Here is a 20,184-nt window from a genome sequence, read left to right as displayed (position 1 = left end):
GAGGGGGGAGGGAAGCAGGAAGGAAGGAGGGAGCCACAGAGCTCCAGCCTTGACACTCATTACCCGCCAAGGAGAGCTGCTTAATGGCACCTAACTCGGCTCTAGATGCTGTAGGCCAGCCCAGAAATGCAATTTCTTCCCATTTTGATAAGCTCTGAATGGTTCAGTGCTGAAGAGACCAATTTTCCTCACCTGTGCTCTGCTGCTGCTGAGGGCAGATGACATTTCAGAAGCCAAAAGGCAACATGCATTGTTCCTGAAAGGGAAGCCTGTTTCCTGCGAAGGCCGGTGCGACTTTACCACAATCCGTCCCAAAGACCAAACAGAAGGAGACTGCGTGTCTTCATCTGACGTGGTGCAGAGTCAACCTGTCAGAAACTTTGTCTGCTCATGTAAGAGGTAGGAGAAATAGGAATTTCAAATGAGGTTTGGGGCTGTAATTTAAAGTGGCAGGCGCAGCCATCATTTCTAGACAGACTATTGCTGTGTTCAGTGTTGCAATGTCAGGGTCTGGCAGAGCTCGGAGGGCACACCCCTGCTGGCCCAGGGAGATAGGCTTGAGGGAAACAAGCAAGGATGGTGCCTCACTAGGGCCAACGGCCAAGCGACTCACTACCACGCTGGGACCAGGGCGAGGCGAGAGGCCCTGGAGACAGCAGATGTACCCAGAGGGCCTTCTGACAGGAGCTGTGGGCTTTGACAGAGCAGCACAGCCAGCCCACAGTGTCAGGGCAGGGAGGTAGCCCAGGGAATTAACGCATTCCTCCTGACCACCCATCGTTTGCTGAGGCCTTCCCCTGGCGTCACCCAGTCACAAGTCTGAAGACCAAGGAGCTGGCAGATGCAGCCCAGAACAGAGCATGAAAAATTGCAAGTGAGTCTGGAAGGAGAAACAAAACTAGTCAATACGTGCTGTATACTATGTGGGAATACACCATGTGCTGTGGGTGGAATTTTGTCCCCAAAAAAGATCCATTCAAGTTCTAACTCCTGGTACCCACAAATGTGACCTTATTTGGAAATAGGGTCTTTGCAGATTGAGGTCATACTGGATAGGGTGGCTCTAATCCAATGACTGGTGTTCTTAGAAGGAAAAATTGTAACCAGACCGGGGATTATGCTATGTGGCTACAGAGCAGACTGGAGAGATGCACCTACAAACCAAAACGTGCCAAGGACGGCCAGCCACCACCAGAAGGTGGAAGAGGCAAGACAAGGTCCTCCCCTAGAGGCTTTGAAGAGTCCAAGGCCCTGCTTCTCCCTTGATTTTGGACTTCCAGTCCCCAGAACTGTGAAACAATAAATTTATTTTAGCCACCCAAATTTGAGGTAATTTATCACAGCAGCCACAGAAAACTAATAGACCTCGTGTACAATAGATGATATATAGATCCTGTATTAACATCAAATGTTCCTGTGTTTCAGACAAAATATGACACATGAAAGATTATTCCAGCAGCAACGCTCCTGCAAAGGAAGACGAGTTGTGGTTTTAAAAGAAAAGGGCAGTGGGCTTACTAGTGTTCATGAATTCTGTAGTGCTGACCATTCTAGATAACCAGTTCCTGGGCAAGGCAACTTTTCCTATAACTAACCTATATATGACATTTGTGGGATTATGTTAGAAGCGTTTCTATATACTCTAAAGCAGTGGTCCTCAGCCAAGGGCTATTATCACCCCCCTCCCAACCACACACACACACACACACACACCTTGAGCCATTTAGCAATGTCTGGGGACATTTTTGGTGGTCACAATTAGAGGCGTTGCTCATATCTAGTGCACAGAGGTGGTTAGGCACCCCACAGCTGCCAGGCCAGCCCCCATCACAGAGAATTATCTGTTGCAAAGCGTCAACAGTGTTGAGGCTGAGAAGCCCTGAGCCACAGGAATATTGCAGGAATGTGAGGTGGGAAAATAATTTGTCAGTGCATTAACAGTGAACAAATCCGTTTTAACCCTATAAAGTTTATCAGAAGCCGTAATCTCAGAGATGCCAGATGACGCTTCTCACCAGGAGCTGCAAATGCAGGCTCCCCAGTCCCCCTCCCACTTGTTCACTGACAGCGTTTCTAACCGTGCTTTGATTCTCCCATCTGTGAAATGGGGATCAAAAATAGTACCGAGTGTTGTTAGGGAGAGTAAAGGAGCAAAGGCAGGGAATGTGTTTGACCTGTTCCCTGTTGCACAGTAACTTCCCCTATAATGCCAACTACAACTATTATTATCATCATCATTATTATCAACATTGAGTATTATTACAACTGCTACTACCTGAGTCTTGGGGAACATACACCCCACCAGTATTTTGGTCCAGAATAACCCTCTCATCTCACTTCTGTGTTTTCACTGTTTTGACATTACCTGACTCCATGCGATCTCTGGAAAAATGAATTGCTGATTTCAGACAAAAATTCTAAAACTAACCCCAAATCCTCTCTCACCAAAACATATTAACCTGCAGCTAAATGCTAATGGAAGTCTTGCTTTCCTTGAACGATCGTTGCTAAGACAGCCTCAGTCTTCCTTTGCCATTTCCTTATTTCATACATAAAATGAAAAACATCCCTAGACTCTATTTGGTTTTTTCTTAATTTGGCCAGAACAATCTTGGATTTTTCACTGCTCAGTAATGTGTCTAAGAAACATTTCTATTGTTTCTATGCAAATTAAGCTGGTTACATGGTTTGGTAACCTTATTTAAGTTTGTTTTAACTTATCATAGGTCTTTTAAAAAGGTGGAAGCCTGCTTTCCCTAAATCATGAACTTGTCCAGGAAAAAGATATGGCTCAGTCTCTATAAGCAGAGGTTTTGTATACTTTATCTCAAGTAATCCTCATAAAAACCAGGCAAAGGCGGTATTTTTATTTGGTTTTGGATTATGAAACTAAGTCCCTGAGAGATTAAATAACTTGCCAAACATCACACAGTTTCTAAGTGGCTGAGCCTGGACTGGAACCCAGAGCTGTCCTTCCCCAGAGCCAGTGCCCTTGCCCGGACTCACCGTGCTCTGGGCCTTCGCAGGGGTGGACACCTGAGGAGGTGATTGCAGTGAGAGTCCCCACTGGGCTGCAGAGTTTCTACCTAATTCATCTGCAGCAAAAACCTGATGAAGAGCAGTCACTTCTCTTACCAAAGTCTCTCTCCAACAGATTTAAAAACACCTGTGAAACATCCCAGGCCTCATCCTGGTACCAAGTCCACCACTCTGCTGCCCCTTATTTCACATGTGATTTGCATCATCCACCCACCCTGCCATCCAGGCCCTGATGGTCTTTGAGCTCAGAGGGCAGGAATGCCTGGGGTTATCTCAAAGGGGATTCCAAAGAAACCCAACAGGATGGGGCAAGAGGACAGGGATGTTCGTCCTTTGCCCTCATTCCCTCATGCAACCTGAGTTCGTTCTCTCCCATCTTAATTTATTCTAGATCTTGGGCACCCAGAGGGGCTTGTTTTCCTGACAGACTGTGATGCTCTCTCTCTCTCTCACATCCTGTAACTCACCGTTCAAAGGGTGCAGAATAAACCAGAAGCAGACTTAACACGTAGCATTTGTTGAGCGCTTACCCAGGCCCTGTGCCAAGAACTTTTCACCTACCGTCAGCAGTATGGAATTGTATTGAGAAAAACGAAAAGAATGAGTGTGAGGAACCTCCTCTGACGTTTGACTTCCAGCAAACACGAGGCACCGAATGCTGCAGAATAGCAGTGGGGGCTGCTGTTGTTTAGGGTTATATCGCATCCTGCAACATTAGTCACTGGCTGACCCTCATCCTCTAGCCTCCTTCTTGTCTCCAAAATGATGGTCTTTAAAGGAAAGGGAAAAAAAGAGTTGCAAGACCATGACAAATTCTGACATTCAAAAAACATCACAAGTTCACATAAATGGCAATATTTTAAAACTAAAAATTTGCATGATCTGTCTGAACTCTACTAAGAGCATTTATACCATGAAGAATATTTGTGGCTGCAGATTACCAAAAGCAGCTGGAGCCAGAGTGTCTTTTTTATCACTTGGCTGCTGTTACGTACTTGCTTTTGTCTTTTAGCAAAACAACCTACTGCAAGAAAAAATCAATAGTATCCCTGTTAAAATTCAGAAATACTTTTTTCCCAAACAGTTATGCACAATTTCCACCCACAGCATCTTAACTGTTTAGCTCTTACTTGGCACACATGCATATATGGAAATATACGTCATCAGGATCTCACATGTATCAATATAATAGCACAGTAGCTATAATCTCATTAATCTCATAATCTCATTTTTTCTTCAACACTATTCTGATAAGTAACAGGAAAACTATTTTAAAATGCACTCTAAGCTATGGTGAGAAGTTTAAAGACAGCTCATTTCAGCTCTGTCTAAGAATTGGGCATTCTTAATGCAAGATCCTAAATAATGAAAAAGAAACAGGTCTATTTAATAATAGAGAGTAGACAAAGATAGAAGTGGCACCACCATCTGCCTACCTGTCCTCTTCTCTCACATCTCTGGTTCCAGGACAGGATCCTCTCAGGGCTCTGTGCTAACAGCTCCTGGGCATAGCTGACACAGTGATGGAGATGGAGATGGAGAGAGAGATACTTCCTGTGTCAGGAGCACGGAGCTGTACCCAGAGTACCATCTCCCAATTTGACACCAGCTGCAGTACGCAGTCTGCCACCTCCCCGCCTTGCCCTTTGCCTTCATTATAGCACCAGTTTTCACCGATTCCTCTCCCCATAAAGCTGCTACACCAGACTCTGGGCTTCTTTACATTCCTGAGATCCCCTCTGTGAGGGGTGTGTGGTGGAGGGAGTGTGTCTAAGGACTTGAGTGCTTGTCTTGCTCAGGAAGTCATGTTACTGACACTTAGGAGCCATAACTTTTTTATGGCCAGATTTTATTGGCCCTTACAAAGCTATGTCTGAGCCGTGGTACATTTTAACCAAAACATAATACCACAACCTAAAGATTTTAGTGTGCCTTCCATTTTTACCTTCCCTTACATTCTATAGAGAATTTCCTATTTGTAGGCTTATGGGATTTTCAGGAAAAGAACTTTAATAAATATCTTAATAACAACTATACTGTCTTCTAGTTAATATGAGGAGACTGAGCTTCCGGAAGGTGTCAAGCCCACCCCACCTATCATTCAGTGAGGTCTCCTGAGCAGAGCCCAGAGCTTTCTCTTTCGAGCTCATTTTTCCCAGTGTTAAGTTAGTCAGGTTGCAGTCTCTCATTTGTCAATAGAGAAGGAAGCAACTTAATTCTCTACTAAATTTCTGTTTCACTCAGGGACCTGATTGCAGATAAGCCAGACACATTCCAGAATTAGGATCTGGGCTCCCAGGTCAGGGCTGGGGTTACTGGGGTTAGAGGTTGTGAGAAGATCCATGGGGTCCTCTAGAGGGCGAGCTGCCAGATAAAGGCTGAGACTGAGGATGGCCCCTCCCAGAGGGAGGGCCTGTGGGAAGGAGGAGGAAGGAGACACCTAGGCTGCTTGACCTCAGCCCTATCTTGGCTAAATGCAGCCGTGACCCAGAGAGGGCCAGAGGGGCAGAGGGGGAGAGTGCCGGGGGTAAGGATAGAGGCGGCAGAAGAGACAGAAAGACACGGGCGAAGGGAAGTTATGGAGACTCATGACAGATAAAATGTGCCTGAGACACACGTGATCAGGAAAACAGAAAAGAAGAAATGTGAAAGAAATGGGTGCATGTTTTATGTTGCAAAAACTCAAAAATAATGATACCAGGTTTGAAAGTGACTCCTAAGTGGGGAAAAAATAACTTTCTGCCTTTCCATTTCCTTGTTTAGGTATAATCCCAAAGAATCTGTCCAGGTAGGCCACATACAGTCTATGGAGGCTCACAGCTGCCCCAGATACGAAGGTAGAGTTTATGTTATCTCGTGCTGTGATTGCCAGGGGGTCGCATTCTCATTTCTGTGTGGGTGAATAAAAGGAAGAAGAGATACCATGACCAAGTTTGTGCGGGCAGGAGCCTGCAGGACCATTCACTTGGCGAAAGACTCAGCCAAAACTCCAGCACCTAATCCCTTTTCCACATCTGCCTGTCAGCCCTGCCTGTCTGTCGGTGCCTCCTGCAGACTGAAAGAGCACATGTGGCCGGACCTTGAGGTGGACACACACAGCTGGCGCTTTCTTACTTTAATCACACACACACTTGGCTTTGAAATACCTCTGTGTATTTAGTGCACAGGGAAGTATATTGAGGTTTAAAGTGAAGAATGCTGCACCACCGCCGCTTTAATCTTCTCTGACCAGACTCCAAATCCCACAGCCGTGTTTCACGTGACCAGACGAGCCAGGACTCCAACAACTGCACAGAGCCCTGGTCAGGCTCAATATGTTTTCCTCACCATCTTGCTCTTCAAATTTAAGGTTTAAAATAAACACAAAGGAAAATCTGCAGGGAAGTTTCTGGAGGGTAGCTGTGGGCAAATGACTGTGGCCAGCTGCTTGTAGACTGTTTCATTGCAAGGGCAGGAATGGAAGTGGGCGTGGTGGTGTCAGGGCTGATTTTTCAGGAATTTCTAGAATAAATATTAGTGTAAAATGTGAGAAGAAACAGCAGTTTTAGCCAGAATGTTCGTTCACTGGAAAATCGTAAGTCATCTAATCAAGACAAGGAGAATGCATTATTATGATGTTCAAACTCATGAAATTTGACTAACTCATCCACTGATTAAGCTATTCAAAAAGTCACTGTATCATTGTTTACATACTTTGTACATGTGTTATGCTTTGTTTTATTGTAATCAATTAGTGATTCCTTAGAAATTCATTATTCACTAGTCAGTTTTTTTAAGTCCATGAATAGGTTTTCAGCCAGATCAATTTTAAGACACAGAGCCAGTTACAGTTTACTTCTGAAAAATCATATAGGAAAGAAATATGAGAAAAAGACTGTATTTCTTCTAGTTCTATAGCAATTGCAGTAGGTACATTTTAAGTGTTTATATAGTAAAAAGGGCAGGTTTATTTGTGTCTTTTTTTTGCGGTACGCGGGCCTCTCACTGTTGTGGTCTCTCCCGTTGTGGGGCACAGGCTCCAGGCGTGCAGGCTCAGTGGTCATGGCTCACGGGCCTAGCCGCCCCGCGGCATGTGGGATCTTCCCAGACCAGAGCACGAGCCCGTGTCCCCTGCATCAGCAGGCAGACTCTCAACCACTGTGCCACCAGGGAAGCCCTGTGTCTATTATTTCATCAGTGTTTTCTTCCCCGTAAGTTTTCTAAATGTGTCAGATGGATTGCTTCCTGTTGATCAGGCTCTGATTGTATTTGTGGGTCGATGTTGGGACACCTTTGTTCAAGGGGAGGCTGCTCACCTGACACCATGCACCTTCCTCTCTCACATCATCATCCTTCCAACAGATACCTGAGGACAGACACCCATGCCCAGTAACCCCGTGTCCCACCATCTTCCACCACTGTACTCGCCACATGGATGTTTAGCTGATGACATTTCAGAAACACCAAGTTTTCACAGTGGAAGTTGGACACTAACCTCACAAATCTTGAAGTATAAATTCATTATGGTTTTATTGCTCTTTTTCATTGTATCATTCTGGCCTTAATATTAAATCGTTGCTGATTAAACACAGAAATGAGTAGAAAAAATACGAATAATTATTTTAGATCATTTTAAGTTATTCAAATACTGCTATAGTTGACACTAAAAATATTACTAAAGAAGACCCTTTTGTTACCGGCTGCGGCGGGGCGGCGAGGCCGGGGCCGGCAGGAGGCCCGGCGCCCGCGGTGTACGTGCTGCCGTGCCGAGGGGCGCCGCGTGGCCGGGGCCCGGGCCTGCTGCCACTGCTGGCAGTTGTGCATCATGAAAGATGAGCCAGCAGAGGCAGAGCTAATTTTGCGTGATGCTCTTCATCTTGCCTATAAGAGTGATAACAAGAAGGCCATCACTTACACTTACGATTGGGTGGGAAAACTTTTTAAACCAACAATGCTTGGAAGGGCCATGGAACAGGAAGACAACGCAATAATAGAAATCTCTCTAAAGCTGGCCACTATTTATGCTGCTCAGAATAGACAGGAATTGACTCTTGTTGGTTATGAATTCTGCATTTCAACTCTAGAGGAAAAAATTGAAAGAGAAAAGGAATTATCAGAAGACACTTTGTCAGTGGAAGAGAAAGCCAACACCCACCTCCTCTTGGGCACGTGCCTAGACACCCATGCCCGCTACCTTCTGTTCTCCAAGCAGCCATCACAGGCACAAAGGATGAATGAAAAAGCTTTGCAGATTTCTGAAGAAATACTAGGAGAAAGACACCCACAGACCATCGTGCTGCTGAGTGACCTGGCCACCACCCTGGATGCACAGGGCCGCTCCGATGAGGCCTGTGTTCACGCGCAGAGGGAATCAGACCTGGCGAGACAGGTGGGGCACCCTGAGCTCCACGTGCTGCTCAGGAATCTGGCTGCGATCCTGATGCACAGAGAACGATATGCACAAGCAGAAGAGATCTACCAGGAAGCACTGAAGCGAGCAAAGCTGAAAAGAGATGAGGTTTCTCTGCAGCACATCAGGGAAGAACTGGCTGAGATGTCAAGCAAAAGGAGACCTTTGTCGTAAACTTATCAAGCTCTAGACCTCTTTTTGTTGTAGGGAATTTATAGTAACACCTCTTTTTCTAGTCCCAGTGGCACCCTGATCAATGGCTTAAATTCCTTATCCTTGATACTCAAGTCCCCTCAACTTAGCCTTGCTGGAGGATAAGCTGTATACACGGCCATGTTTGTTTTGCAAAGAAAACTTTCACCCCCACCTGATTTTGCTTCTAGGGATGGGTGTCAGTCAGTTAATGCTTTTCATTGTAGCAGATGGTTGGTTAGGTGCTGTCCATGCTGGTCCGAGAATAACTCTAGATTAAGAGGGGCCAGTTTCCCTCTGGGGTGGGGTCTGGCATTTCAGCCAGCCAGGCGTCTCTCCCACAAGAGTTTTGCCCACCAATTTGCTGCCTTCTCTTATCAATACCTGGCAGAACAGAGCTACCGGTCTCATGGCAAAGGGGGATGACGGTGAATTATTTTCTCTTATAGTCTACCTCCTGAAGCCCAGTGTGGGATTTAATGCATAAAAAAGTAGCATCTTGGCTTGCCACCAGCATCCAGCATGAAGTTTTTTTTTTTTTTAAGAATTTTATTTTATTTTTATTTTTTATTGAAATATAGTTGATTTTATTTATTTATTTTTTTAACATCTTTATTGGGGTATAATTGCTTTACAATGGTGTGTTAGTTTCTGCTTTATAACAAAGTGAATCAGTTATACATATACATATGTTCCCATATCTCTTCCCTCTTGTGTCTCCCTCCCTCCCACCCTCCCTATCCCACCCCTCCAGGCGGTCACAAAGCACCAAGCCGATATCCCTGTGCCACAGCATGAAGTTTTAAAGTGGGAATTAGGCACTTGAAAGCATAGTGCCCATTTGATTATAAATAAAAGTGAACTGTATGTTTTTGTATGTATCTGGTTATATACAACTGTGAAAAAAGGAGGGCAAGGAATAACGACACCCTGCATCCCTGCTCTCTGAGCATTCACTCCTCTGCACCTGGTCACGGTGTCTCCAAACCCTCTGACTCCAAGTGGGGCCCTGTAGGTGTAGTGTTGAAAGCTTCCCAGTCATTCTGATGTGTCTCGCTGGTGCTGTAGAAGAACCAGTGCCCTGGACCCTAGCTCTGGCTTTTGGAGTTTGGGTCTCAGTATCCTCGTGTGTAGTGAGAGTCTCTCTTAGCCCTGGAAGAAGGCATCTGGTGGATGACCTTACCTGGATAGGCTGCTGTGTTGACAGCCTTATCACACTGCCTCAGAGTGTGTAAAGTACACAACACAGGGTACTTGAAAAACACTTTAAACATTGCATCTGTTTCACAGGTACTTTAAAACATCGATGATGTTTTCACCCCAGCAGTTCTCCGGTTCTTCTAGGTACCACGAAGGAACCCTGTTGCTGCTGGTATGCCGGTGGGGGTGGGGTGGGCAGGATAAACTTATAGTTGGGTTCCTGTGTACATACTGGGAGAACCCTTTCATAATAAACTAGACACTCTACAATAAAATAAAACAAAAGGAAGAAGACCCTTTTGCATGAGGCCCCCATCTTTTTCCCTTTTCTGCCCACTGGTACCACCATCGGACTCAAGTCAACTTCAGCTGCCTGGACTGATCCTGATCTAACAGAGGGATATTTAAACAGCTCCAAGAGTCTTATCTCCATCTCGATATTACACCATTGCAGTTCTGATAACTAGGTTTTCACCTCATTTCCAAGCACTGGTCCCACCTGTGGGTCTTTTACCCGGGTTTCTTCCATGGTCCCAGTTTTTCAGTACCAAATCTCATAACCTACCTTGCAATAACAGCAGTAGTAATAAAAATAACACATCTTTGAGTAATAATAACACATCGTTGATTAATAATAGCAATAATTACATTCTTGAGCACTTGCTACATGCCAGGCAGTTTTCAAAATGCACTACACACATTAATTCATTTAATATGTGAATCGGAGGTGCCCCCTTTGCCAGCTTTCCTCCTAGAATTGTAAACCGACTGGGAACTTTGTCCACGAGCAGAAGCCTCTCTCTGCGTGGAGAGCAGCCTTAACACTAAGGGTCTTGATCCCTTCATCCTATTATTGAAGTGTTGTCTACATCAATTTCTACTGGATTTTAGGGCCCTTAGCATTTCATTTTATACCCTCCCATCCACTCCTGCTGTAGCTTGTCCTGACTACAACCTCAAGACAGACAACTTCTGCAACCAGAGCCTGCAGTTGGTCAGCTGCCCAGGAATCCCTGCCTCCTCAGAGGAAGGGGGCAATAGGGGGCAGTAGTGGTGCCAAGCTCTACTTTCCTCACTGGCCCTGCTTTGCTGTCAGTTACTGACATGTCCTAGTAAATCCTGAAATGCATCTCTCTACGGCATTCATGTCAGGGCCAAACATCACCATGTCCACAGGGTACTTGATGGAACGAACTGATTCATACTAATTCCATGTAGCAAGAAACTATAAAACAGGACTTTATTGTATTTATTTGCAAAATGTTTTAAAATTATCTTTAAAGAGTTTCTTTCAGAGTAGGTAATAAATACTCCCCAGAAACCCTAAGCATAGCAATCAGCATATGTGAAGTAATCAAAAGAATAAAACAATATGTTTAATCAAGAAGAATACAACTCCTTCTGAGGTAACAGGACAGGCTCAGGGTCAAGCAATTAGGAGTTTTAATGTTGGTCTGCCATTTACCAGCTGCATGAGGTAAGGAATTTAAGTTCTGCATCTGTTTCTTCATCTGTTAAATAGAAATGCTGCGACACTTCTTTCAGTGCTGCAGTGGGGTTTCAAAATATGGCATTTCAAAGTGCCTGGCACAGAGTGTGGCACAAATACATGCTCAGTAGTGGTGAGGACGCTAGTGATGTAATGATGATGACCATGGCCATGGCCATGGACCATGGAGATATGCTATTTGGCTCTCTGGGAGAGACCACAGGATGAGCATTTGGTAACTGATGAATGAAACATCAAAAGAGAAGAATGGAAAAAGGAAAAGGAAGGGAAAGGGGAAAAAGAGCTAAGATAGTTTAAAAACTAGAAGAGGTAGAAAAAAAGTAGAGCAATACAAAACCAGCCTTGTGGCCCCTGGCATCATAAACATTTCCTAGAAGCTTCATAAGGTGATTTTTCTTTTCTCAGCCATTGCAGAATATTTCAATATCTGCCTGGGTTGCACTGAGGACCCTTAACCCAACTAAGTTTTGCTCTGTTTTTAAAAACACTGATTCTCAGGGAATTTGCAATGATTTAAATTAATCACATGAAACTAAAGGTATGTACTACACTGTGCTACAAACTCAAGTTATAACTGAGTTGGCTGTCTAGTAGAAAGAAATACAGAATCAGAACATTCATAAGTACCTAGAATGATATTTACCTAAGAACAGCAAAAGCAGGAAGTAGTGCAGACATAAAGTGAGACCTGAAAGTCAGCATTATTCTGTCAGACTTTCCTGAGGCAGACACCCCAAATGCCATCCAATCCTGACCACAGAAGACAATCCTCATGAGAATTTTGAAAAGACAAGTTGAGTCGTATGTTGGAACAAATGATGGGTTTTTACTCTCCCACAACACCAAATTGTTGAAAGATTTCAGAGGTTGTATAAATAAAATATGAATATCGAAGTTCATAGTTCCCCTTCCACAAGTTTATCTTTGTTTATGTGAAGAATTGAAAATCAAAATGTGAGTTGACATTAGCTATTCCTTCCATAGTAATGTCTGATTTTGTCAATGAGGGAAAAAAAAGTTCAAATATGTTCATTATTTCATTAAAATCAACTGCCCAGTCTTCTCCCTTTCTGATTTTCGTTACCTAAAAAGATTTGGTCTTGTTGTTCACAGTCCGATCTGCTTAACGCTCAGCTCTCATATCCCCCATGTTCTTGTCTGCTCTAACCTGTAGTTTCAAACCAAATCAAAACCCTTAGTTTGGAGTTTACATTTATGCCAAATTTATGGGAGGCAACAATGCAACATAACCTCCAAAAAAGGTAAGTATCATCCTAGAGATAAGAGAAGTACAATATTCAGAATGCAAGAGGTGCTGGTCCCATTTCACTTTTGAAAAAAAAAAAAAAAGCACTACACCTAACATATTATTTATATCTCTTAAAGGTTTTAGGGATTCTTCCATTCCTGAGTTCAGAACCAGCCAAAAAATAAGACACAGGAGACCAACAGGTTAAACTGTCAGCTTTATTACTGATAAACTGATTGGAGAAAGTGACCTTAGATCTGTGGACAAAAGAGCCTATTAATACTGTACCCTACAAGCCCTTCCTGCATCCCAGCACCGCCCACACACACAAAGCCTCCCTCAGTGACTGGGGGAGAGTCTGGAGCTGCCCTGCCTGGGGCAGGGAAGGGAGGGTAAGGGAAGATTACTGTCCTTTTATATTAATAGATTTGTTCCACCCAATTAGCTCACCAGTCATCACCTAACAAGTGAGTGGCTGGCTTCTCTGTAGGAAAGAGTGAGTGAGGGATGGACTAGAGGCCAAGAGTCTCATTCCAGTAGGGGTCCTTCAACATAGAAACTTTAACCAAATGAAAGGAGAGTCCTTCTCAACAACACTCAATTCTAGACTCCTCATCAGATAAAATCTGAGCATGTTGAGACCATGACCAGGATAGTTCGGACCTTTGAAACCCTGTATCATAATCACAAATTGCTGTAAGGGTAAAACTATGTGAAATTAACACCCTCCTTCCAACTGCTAAATGAGTGGTGGATTTGTCTGCATGGCCCTGTTGCAGAGGCCAAAATTCTACTTGCCCCCCAGTATTTCCTGCATCCTGTTCAGTTAGGCAAGGCCATGTGCCTAGTCCTGCCCAGTGAATTGTGAGCAGGGCTAACGTGTCACCTGCAGCCTAAGGCAAGTCTGTTCTTGGTTCTTGGGTCTCTCTTACCCACTGCTGCAGTGACCTGGGGCCTCTGTCAACCTAGGTCTTGAGTGAATGAGAGAGACGTTCAAGAAGGCAAGGCCATGGCCACGGGGAACAATGAGGAAGGAAGTGCTTCCCAGAGCGTAGAATCAATTCTGAATCCAGGAACATTCGTCATCCCCTGAAGAGGAGGCCTATAAAATATCTGTTCAGCAAGATTTCAGAATTGCTGCAGATCAGTGAATGCTGGGCACCTCTTACTCCTTACCATTCTGAATGGAGTGTTAACTCTGTTCTGTCACTGTATGTTGGGTGTGAGGGATGCAAAGAACCTCTCTTTTTAGTTCACAAGTTTCTGGAGCTAGGGTGACCATATGCAGGCCTCATACAGAGGCTATCATGGGACTCCTCAAAAATCCCAAACCTGAAGCTCAAAGCCTTGATTTGCTGTGACTTTTACTGCCTCCCCTGTGGAGGAGCTAGGTGAAATCTATATTTGGAAAAAGAAGAGCAAAGGTATGTTGGTGGCCAGAAGCAAAGACTAAGGTGGTGACAGTGTTGCTCACCAAATTCTCTGGTTCAACGAGGCTAAGCGCCGAGGTCTTGTCAATAAGCTGTGGACGGAAGTGACTCCAGGTATCTGTCCCTGCATCTAAGACAAGAGACTAAGGAAACTTTATGTTGAGACAGCAGAGCCACAGCAGAGCCTGAAACATTCCTGGTGCGTCACTACACGCTGCAAGACAACTTTCCTGGAAAGTTACAGGGACCTATAAGCATTTCATGAAATTACTAAGTTAAACCACTGAGATTTAGGGTTTTGCTTCTTACTGCAGCATAGCCTAGCTTATCCTGTCTGAGATGAAACACAGGCAGCAGAATTCTGAAGTTCCTCAGAGATCAGTCCGGATCCTATTTTCCTTCTAACTCTATGGGCTCTTCCTAGAGGATCTTATACATTCCCATGACTTTAAATACCATCTATAGGTAGGTAAGCCTACTCCCAAGTTGCCCTTGGCAGTTCTGAATTGTACTTGCCATCCTGGCAAAATTAGTTGTGCCCCTTTCATTCTCAAAACTGCCCTGGTTCGGATAATTAAATAATATAGCACCTTATGTATATGTCAACTACTGTCAAATCTCTATTTCCAATCCCAGGCCTCTTTTAGAGCTTCACACATAGACTATGCAGCCATACAAGCAACACCTCCATTTGTATATATCACAAGCATAGGCATCTCAAGCTTAACATTTCCTATACTGAAATTTTTTCTTCTCACCTTTGCAATCTGCTGCTTCTCCAATATGCCACATGCCATGTACCCATTTGGTCAAGTTAGAAACATGATGTCATCTGTGACACCTGCCTCCTCATCACCCACATCCAATGTCTCACCAAGGCCTGTCAATTCCACCTCTGAAATACATCACAAACCACGCACTTCTTCTCATCTCTACTGCCACAACCTGATCCAAGTCGCCACTATTCTGGGCCCTGCAATAGCTTCCTGACTAGTCTCTACTCTTGCTTCTACTCTGGACACAGCGGCAAGAATGACCTTTAAAACTTAAATTAGATCGTGTCCTTTCCTAGCTTCAGACCATCCAGTGATTCTAAAAACAGAATCCTCAATTCTGGTCCATAAGTCCTGCATGATTTTGTACCTGTCAACTTTCCTGGCCTTTACTTCCCACCTCCCACATCTCTGCTCCAGTCATTCTGTCCTTTTTCTAGTCCTCCAGCAAGCCATGTTCTTTCCTACCCTAATGCATCTTCACCTATTCTTCCTTCTATCTGGCAGAGGCTGTTACATGCTCACCAAAGATCATATTCTCTTCACCTGCCTAGGTGTGCTGCTAGACTATATTTCCCAGACTCCTTTGCAGTCATTATAGCCAGAGGATACAATTCTAGACAATATGATGTGATCATAAGTCACGTGTACCTCTTCCAGGCCTGGCCCATACAGACATCCCCTCCATGCTCCTCCGTGCTCTTTCCCCTTTCCCCTTGTCTGCAATGGAGATGACCACCAGGCAACTCTGGCAGCCACAAGTAGAAGATGGAAGATCATCTGTCAGAATGAGACCCAGAATGACTGGGGGAGAAAAGCAATCTCATCTTTCTGTCTTCTGCCCAGTACAGGTACCTGAGTAAGAAATACACTTCTATTGTGTTTAAGCCAGTATATATTTGGGGGTCTATTATTACAATGGTTAGCACTATTTAATCAAAAACCTGTACCTGGAGCATTGTTCAACCATACCACCACCACCATGCACACACACACACACCCCTACACTCAGTAACTCTGCATTGCTCACACCTACTCATAGCCTAGGTCTGGGCTTACATGCATTGGGAGGCCATCCCTGAATCCCCTCATCCACTCTAAATTAAGTTGTTATGACATTCTCTTTCTCCACACACTAGTCCGTCCTGTCACTTTACTCATCACAATGCTTAATTACATATTCATTTGTGTGTATATTTATTTAAAGTCTATGTCCACAACTGGTCCATAAGATCCATGGAATCAGAACCTTTTGTCCACCAAAATAATATACACAGAGCTTGCACTGTGCTTGGCATACAACACTCACTTAATAAATTTAAAAATATACAGGATGAACCAATAAGAGGCCACTCTCAAGGGAATACATATGTTTTTTATCACAAGACCGCAACTCTAGACCAAAAATCATAGAGAATTAAAATATAGATCATAGGGATTTTTTAATCTTTAATCATTCAGAATGCAATTCTGGGACAATTGACAACCAAGAGAAACCCTACACTGTGAGGCAGTGTTAGCCAGCTGAATAATATAACAGTATTGCCCCGATATGTACAAGCAAGAAGTCAATTTCCATTCCTTTCATAAAACCTCTTGCTAAATATTTACATTTTCTTCCCATCAAGAATGCATTAACGAGATCATGCTTATATAGCTAGTCAGCACAAAAGACAATGACAATTTACACAGGTCTGGTTTAAGTCTTGCAGTAGAGCGCTCACAACTCAAGCTATAGCTGTGGACCTTTCCGATGGCATTCATTATGTGACATTGTCACCAATTACATTAAAAGGACTCACTAACTTTTAAAAGCTAGAATTACTCAAAAAGTTCTGTATTGCAAATAATACATGGACTATTGCATCTACACCTAAAATGGCAAAATCACTTAAATCTCTTCTATGGTCCTCTGTGTCTTATATGTAGGAAAATGAACATTATAGACCAAGTTCTTATATTTTTACTTGAGTCTATTTTAAGTAATGCCTATTAATATTTAAATGATTAAAAAATAAATCAATGTTAAATATTAATTGCACAAAATCTAAAAGAAAATGGCCATATTACATCATACTACATTATACAGATTAAAAGCAGTTATTAGAAGGCTTTTTAAAAATTTAAAGTTTCTGACATCATCTTCCACCATTCCATTAATTCTTCCTTCTCTTCTTCTTTCCTTTCAGAAAATGACTCCAGTTCAAAATCAACCTAAAGGAGAAAATAAGGATATATTGTTATCAAACTGAGAAAAGAACAGCAGGTTTAGAGTTTATTAAAATAGGCTGAATCCAGCCACCTGAATTAAAGTGTATCCTAAAAAACCTCTCATGATAAGCAACAAGACACTTTTAGGGAAAAAAAATATCAAAAGCCATTATGTTTCAAATGTGCTTTGATCTAATAGCTTTCTAGAATTATTGGAAAGCAGATTATTTAGAGGCAGATTGTTTAAAGGCAGTTTTTCCCCCATAAAAAGATGTAACTTATAATTAGTTTTCTGCCTTTGACTATTCAGTGAGCTTCTCCTGCCAACCTTGAATTTTCTCCTAAAAGCTGGGGAAATATGGAAGAAGGCAGTTCGGTGTCCTGGTGTTCCAAACCACAGGGTTCTGCTTTCTAGAACCTTGAATCTGCTAAAGAAACTGATGGAAATACACACATCTCCAAACCACCACGAAGGCCAGTAGTCCAGGAACTCAGCTCTCCTATGAACTGGGCATCTCATCAGGTCTATGGAGAATTCATACACTTCTGCACAAAGGACTATTCAAAATATGCAGCTCCAAACCCCAGTCCTCCCCGGGCCCAGGAGATAGCCATGCCCCATTCCACATGGATCTAAGAGTTCTTTGATCTGGCCACTTGAGCCTGTGGTTATTTAAGAATGTGACTACTCAATACCTCCTTGAACTCACATGGGCTAGAAAGGCTAAGGGTCAAAATAGTTGAACCTTTTACAACCTGGCTCTGGAGCTACTTTTGTCCAGGTTTTATTTGCCCAAATTTACCTCCTGATTTTAATACATATCCAGCCTAATATACACATACACACAATCGAAACCAAAGCAACAGTTAAAAACTCAGGATGTTTAGTTTGCAAAACCAAGCACTTATACTCCAAACTTTGGGGACATAAACAAAAACACAATAAATTCTTTTCAAGCTTTTTAATTGGAAACTCTGTAGGCCATTCCATAGTAATGTAATACAAGAACAATAGTAAAATACTTCTCTAAAGGAGTTTTGGTCTTATCACCACCACCTTCCTAGTAAAATAAATGGTATTTACTTAAATAGGTATCATTCTTGATAGTTCTTAGCATAGAGGGCCTTGCTCATAGTGTGTGCTTAATAAATGTTTAGTTAATGCCTAAATTTACCCTGCAGGCCTAATTTATTTTTCCAAATACTTATTGAGTAAGGTATTATACTAGGTGCTAGGGATAAAAAGATAAATTGAACAGAATATTATTGAGATTGAAATCAAGGTCAGCAAATAAAAGCTTCATTTTTTTAAGGTTTTATTTGATTTTCTGGTGGATCTCTTCAAAAACTGAGAAATGGTAATAGAGCTTCACACTGAGTGGTGTTAAATCAATCACTGAGCCCTTGGGCAAGTCACTTAACTTTGCTAGGCCTCAGTTTTCTCATCTTTTAACAGATGGATAACAGGATAATAATGGCTTCTATCTCACAGAATTATTATGAGAGCTAAATATAATCACTTAAACATGCCTGACCCATGGTAAGTGCTTAATACATTTTAGCTATTATCACGATCACTTACCCTGACAGCGGGGCTATAAGGAACTGCCACTTTCTTTGTTATCGCCAGATAGCCTGGTGCCGAGGCTGTAACTTTATAGTTTCCAGGAACAAGCAATCTCCAGTAATCACCATCCTTTGCTGCAGGGCAACAAAATTTCAAGTCACAGGCACATATATGAAATGCATAGTTATGCCATCTAAGTTCAATTTTGATTCCCTGTTTTAAAAGTAGATGTTTACTGAATTTAATGAAATTCCATTGAAAAGAGCATGACACTCTCTAGAGGGCGTCGTTACTTACAGCAATTTTACAGACATTAATGTTAAGTTATCTAATAAATCTTCTAATATGATGAATCATCATAATCATGTCAGGAGTAACACAGGTTAACAGATATATCAAGTCCCCAAGCAGTGGGATCCCACCATCTAGCACCATGTTTTGATTCTTGCCGAGCATCTGGCTGTGAGGACCCGGTGGTCTGAGTCTAGGTCAGTCTCAGAAAGTGTGGCTGAAGGCACCTCGTCAGAAACCCTCAGGGACTTGTTAGAAATTTAAATTTCTAAAGACTCAGAATAGTTGGTCTGGCTGCCTTCTAGGAACTGCATTTTCAATCAGCCCTCCAGAGGACTTCTGTTCCCATTCCTCCCCTCACACCCCCATCTTCTCCTTGAGCAGCTTAGGTTCCTGGGCACCCCAGTCAACGATACACATATCCTTCAACCTATGTGCTGTTCCCCACCTGCTTATAGGCCTGGCAAACCACCAGCGCTGAGTAACACCCACCTCCTCTACTGTCTGCCTGCCCCTGTGGCTGTGAGGGGCTGGGGAAAACACATACCCAAGCTGGGCTGTCTCCTGTCCACAAACACCAGCCTTCCACAGGCCCTGGTCCTGCCCTGTCTTCCTCCCAAGCCCTTTCACTCTCCCATTTCCTAGATTAGTGTGCATCAATCACCTGAGAAACGGTAAAGTACAAATTCTAATTCACTAGCTCTGGGATGAGACCTGAGCTTCTGCATTTCTGACCAGCTCCAGGTGATGCTGAATTCAGCTGCTGGTAGGGGTCATACTCTGAATACCAAGGACCTAGTGGACAGTCTCCCTTTTCCTAACACCTGTAAAGCAACCTCTTCATCCTCACTCTGTTGATGCTTCACTTTGTATTTCATTGTGAATGTGGAAACCATCAGAAAAAAATAAACCCCCATCACCATCTCTTCCATTCCACCTCTGGACTCTACATCTCCTTTCAGCTAGTGCCTCATTTATCTTCTTTGCTTTACAGCAAAATCTCTGGAAAGACTTGTCTACTCTTCATTTCAAATATGTCTCCTCCTCTCTCCTTAGACCCTCCCCAATCGGGCTCTGCTGGTCCACTGAAATAGACTCATCAAGACTCTCCACTCTGCCTTATCCACAAGATTCTCCACTCTGCCTCATTCCTGACACTTTTCACACTCTCTCCCTCCTGAAACATTCCAGCCTTCCTGAACAAAGCACTAGGTTTTCTCTACACCTTAGACCCCGTTGCTCATCCCTCCCTACTACCTCACCCTGCTCTAGAAAAGCTGCAGTGTCCCAGAGCCCACTCCTCAGATTTCATTCCTTTCTACCTATAATTATT

At 43.3% G+C, this 20,184-nt stretch overlaps 1 protein-coding gene and 1 pseudogene across 1 annotated transcript in view; one reads left to right on the top strand and one right to left on the bottom strand.

Moving 5' to 3' along the window:
• Nucleotides 1–7,709: 7,709 nt before the first annotated feature.
• On the top strand, nt 7,710–8,651 carry LOC111168100 (tetratricopeptide repeat protein 19, mitochondrial pseudogene; annotated as a pseudogene).
• A 5,283-nt stretch (nt 8,652–13,934) lies between these two features.
• Nucleotides 13,935–20,184, bottom strand: part of CPE (carboxypeptidase E) — a 110,763-nt gene continuing 104,513 nt past the window's right edge. Inside the window, exons 8-9 of the mRNA XM_022561621.2 lie at nt 18,576–18,694; nt 13,935–16,996 (exon numbers count right to left, since the gene is read on the bottom strand). Coding sequence (XP_022417329.1) covers nt 16,898–16,996; nt 18,576–18,694 — 218 coding nt within the window. The 3' untranslated portion in view covers nt 13,935–16,897. The remainder of the gene's footprint in view (nt 16,997–18,575; nt 18,695–20,184) is intronic.

Source organism: Delphinapterus leucas, chromosome 5 (genome assembly GCF_059928025.1).
Source record: "Delphinapterus leucas isolate spDelLeu-1000000601 "Yukka" chromosome 5, BTC_Dleu_Yukka2, whole genome shotgun sequence".
NCBI lineage: Eukaryota > Metazoa > Chordata > Mammalia > Artiodactyla > Monodontidae > Delphinapterus > Delphinapterus leucas.
The sequence above is the reverse complement of the archived record's forward strand: the minus strand, read 5'-3'. Positions and strand labels throughout refer to the sequence as shown.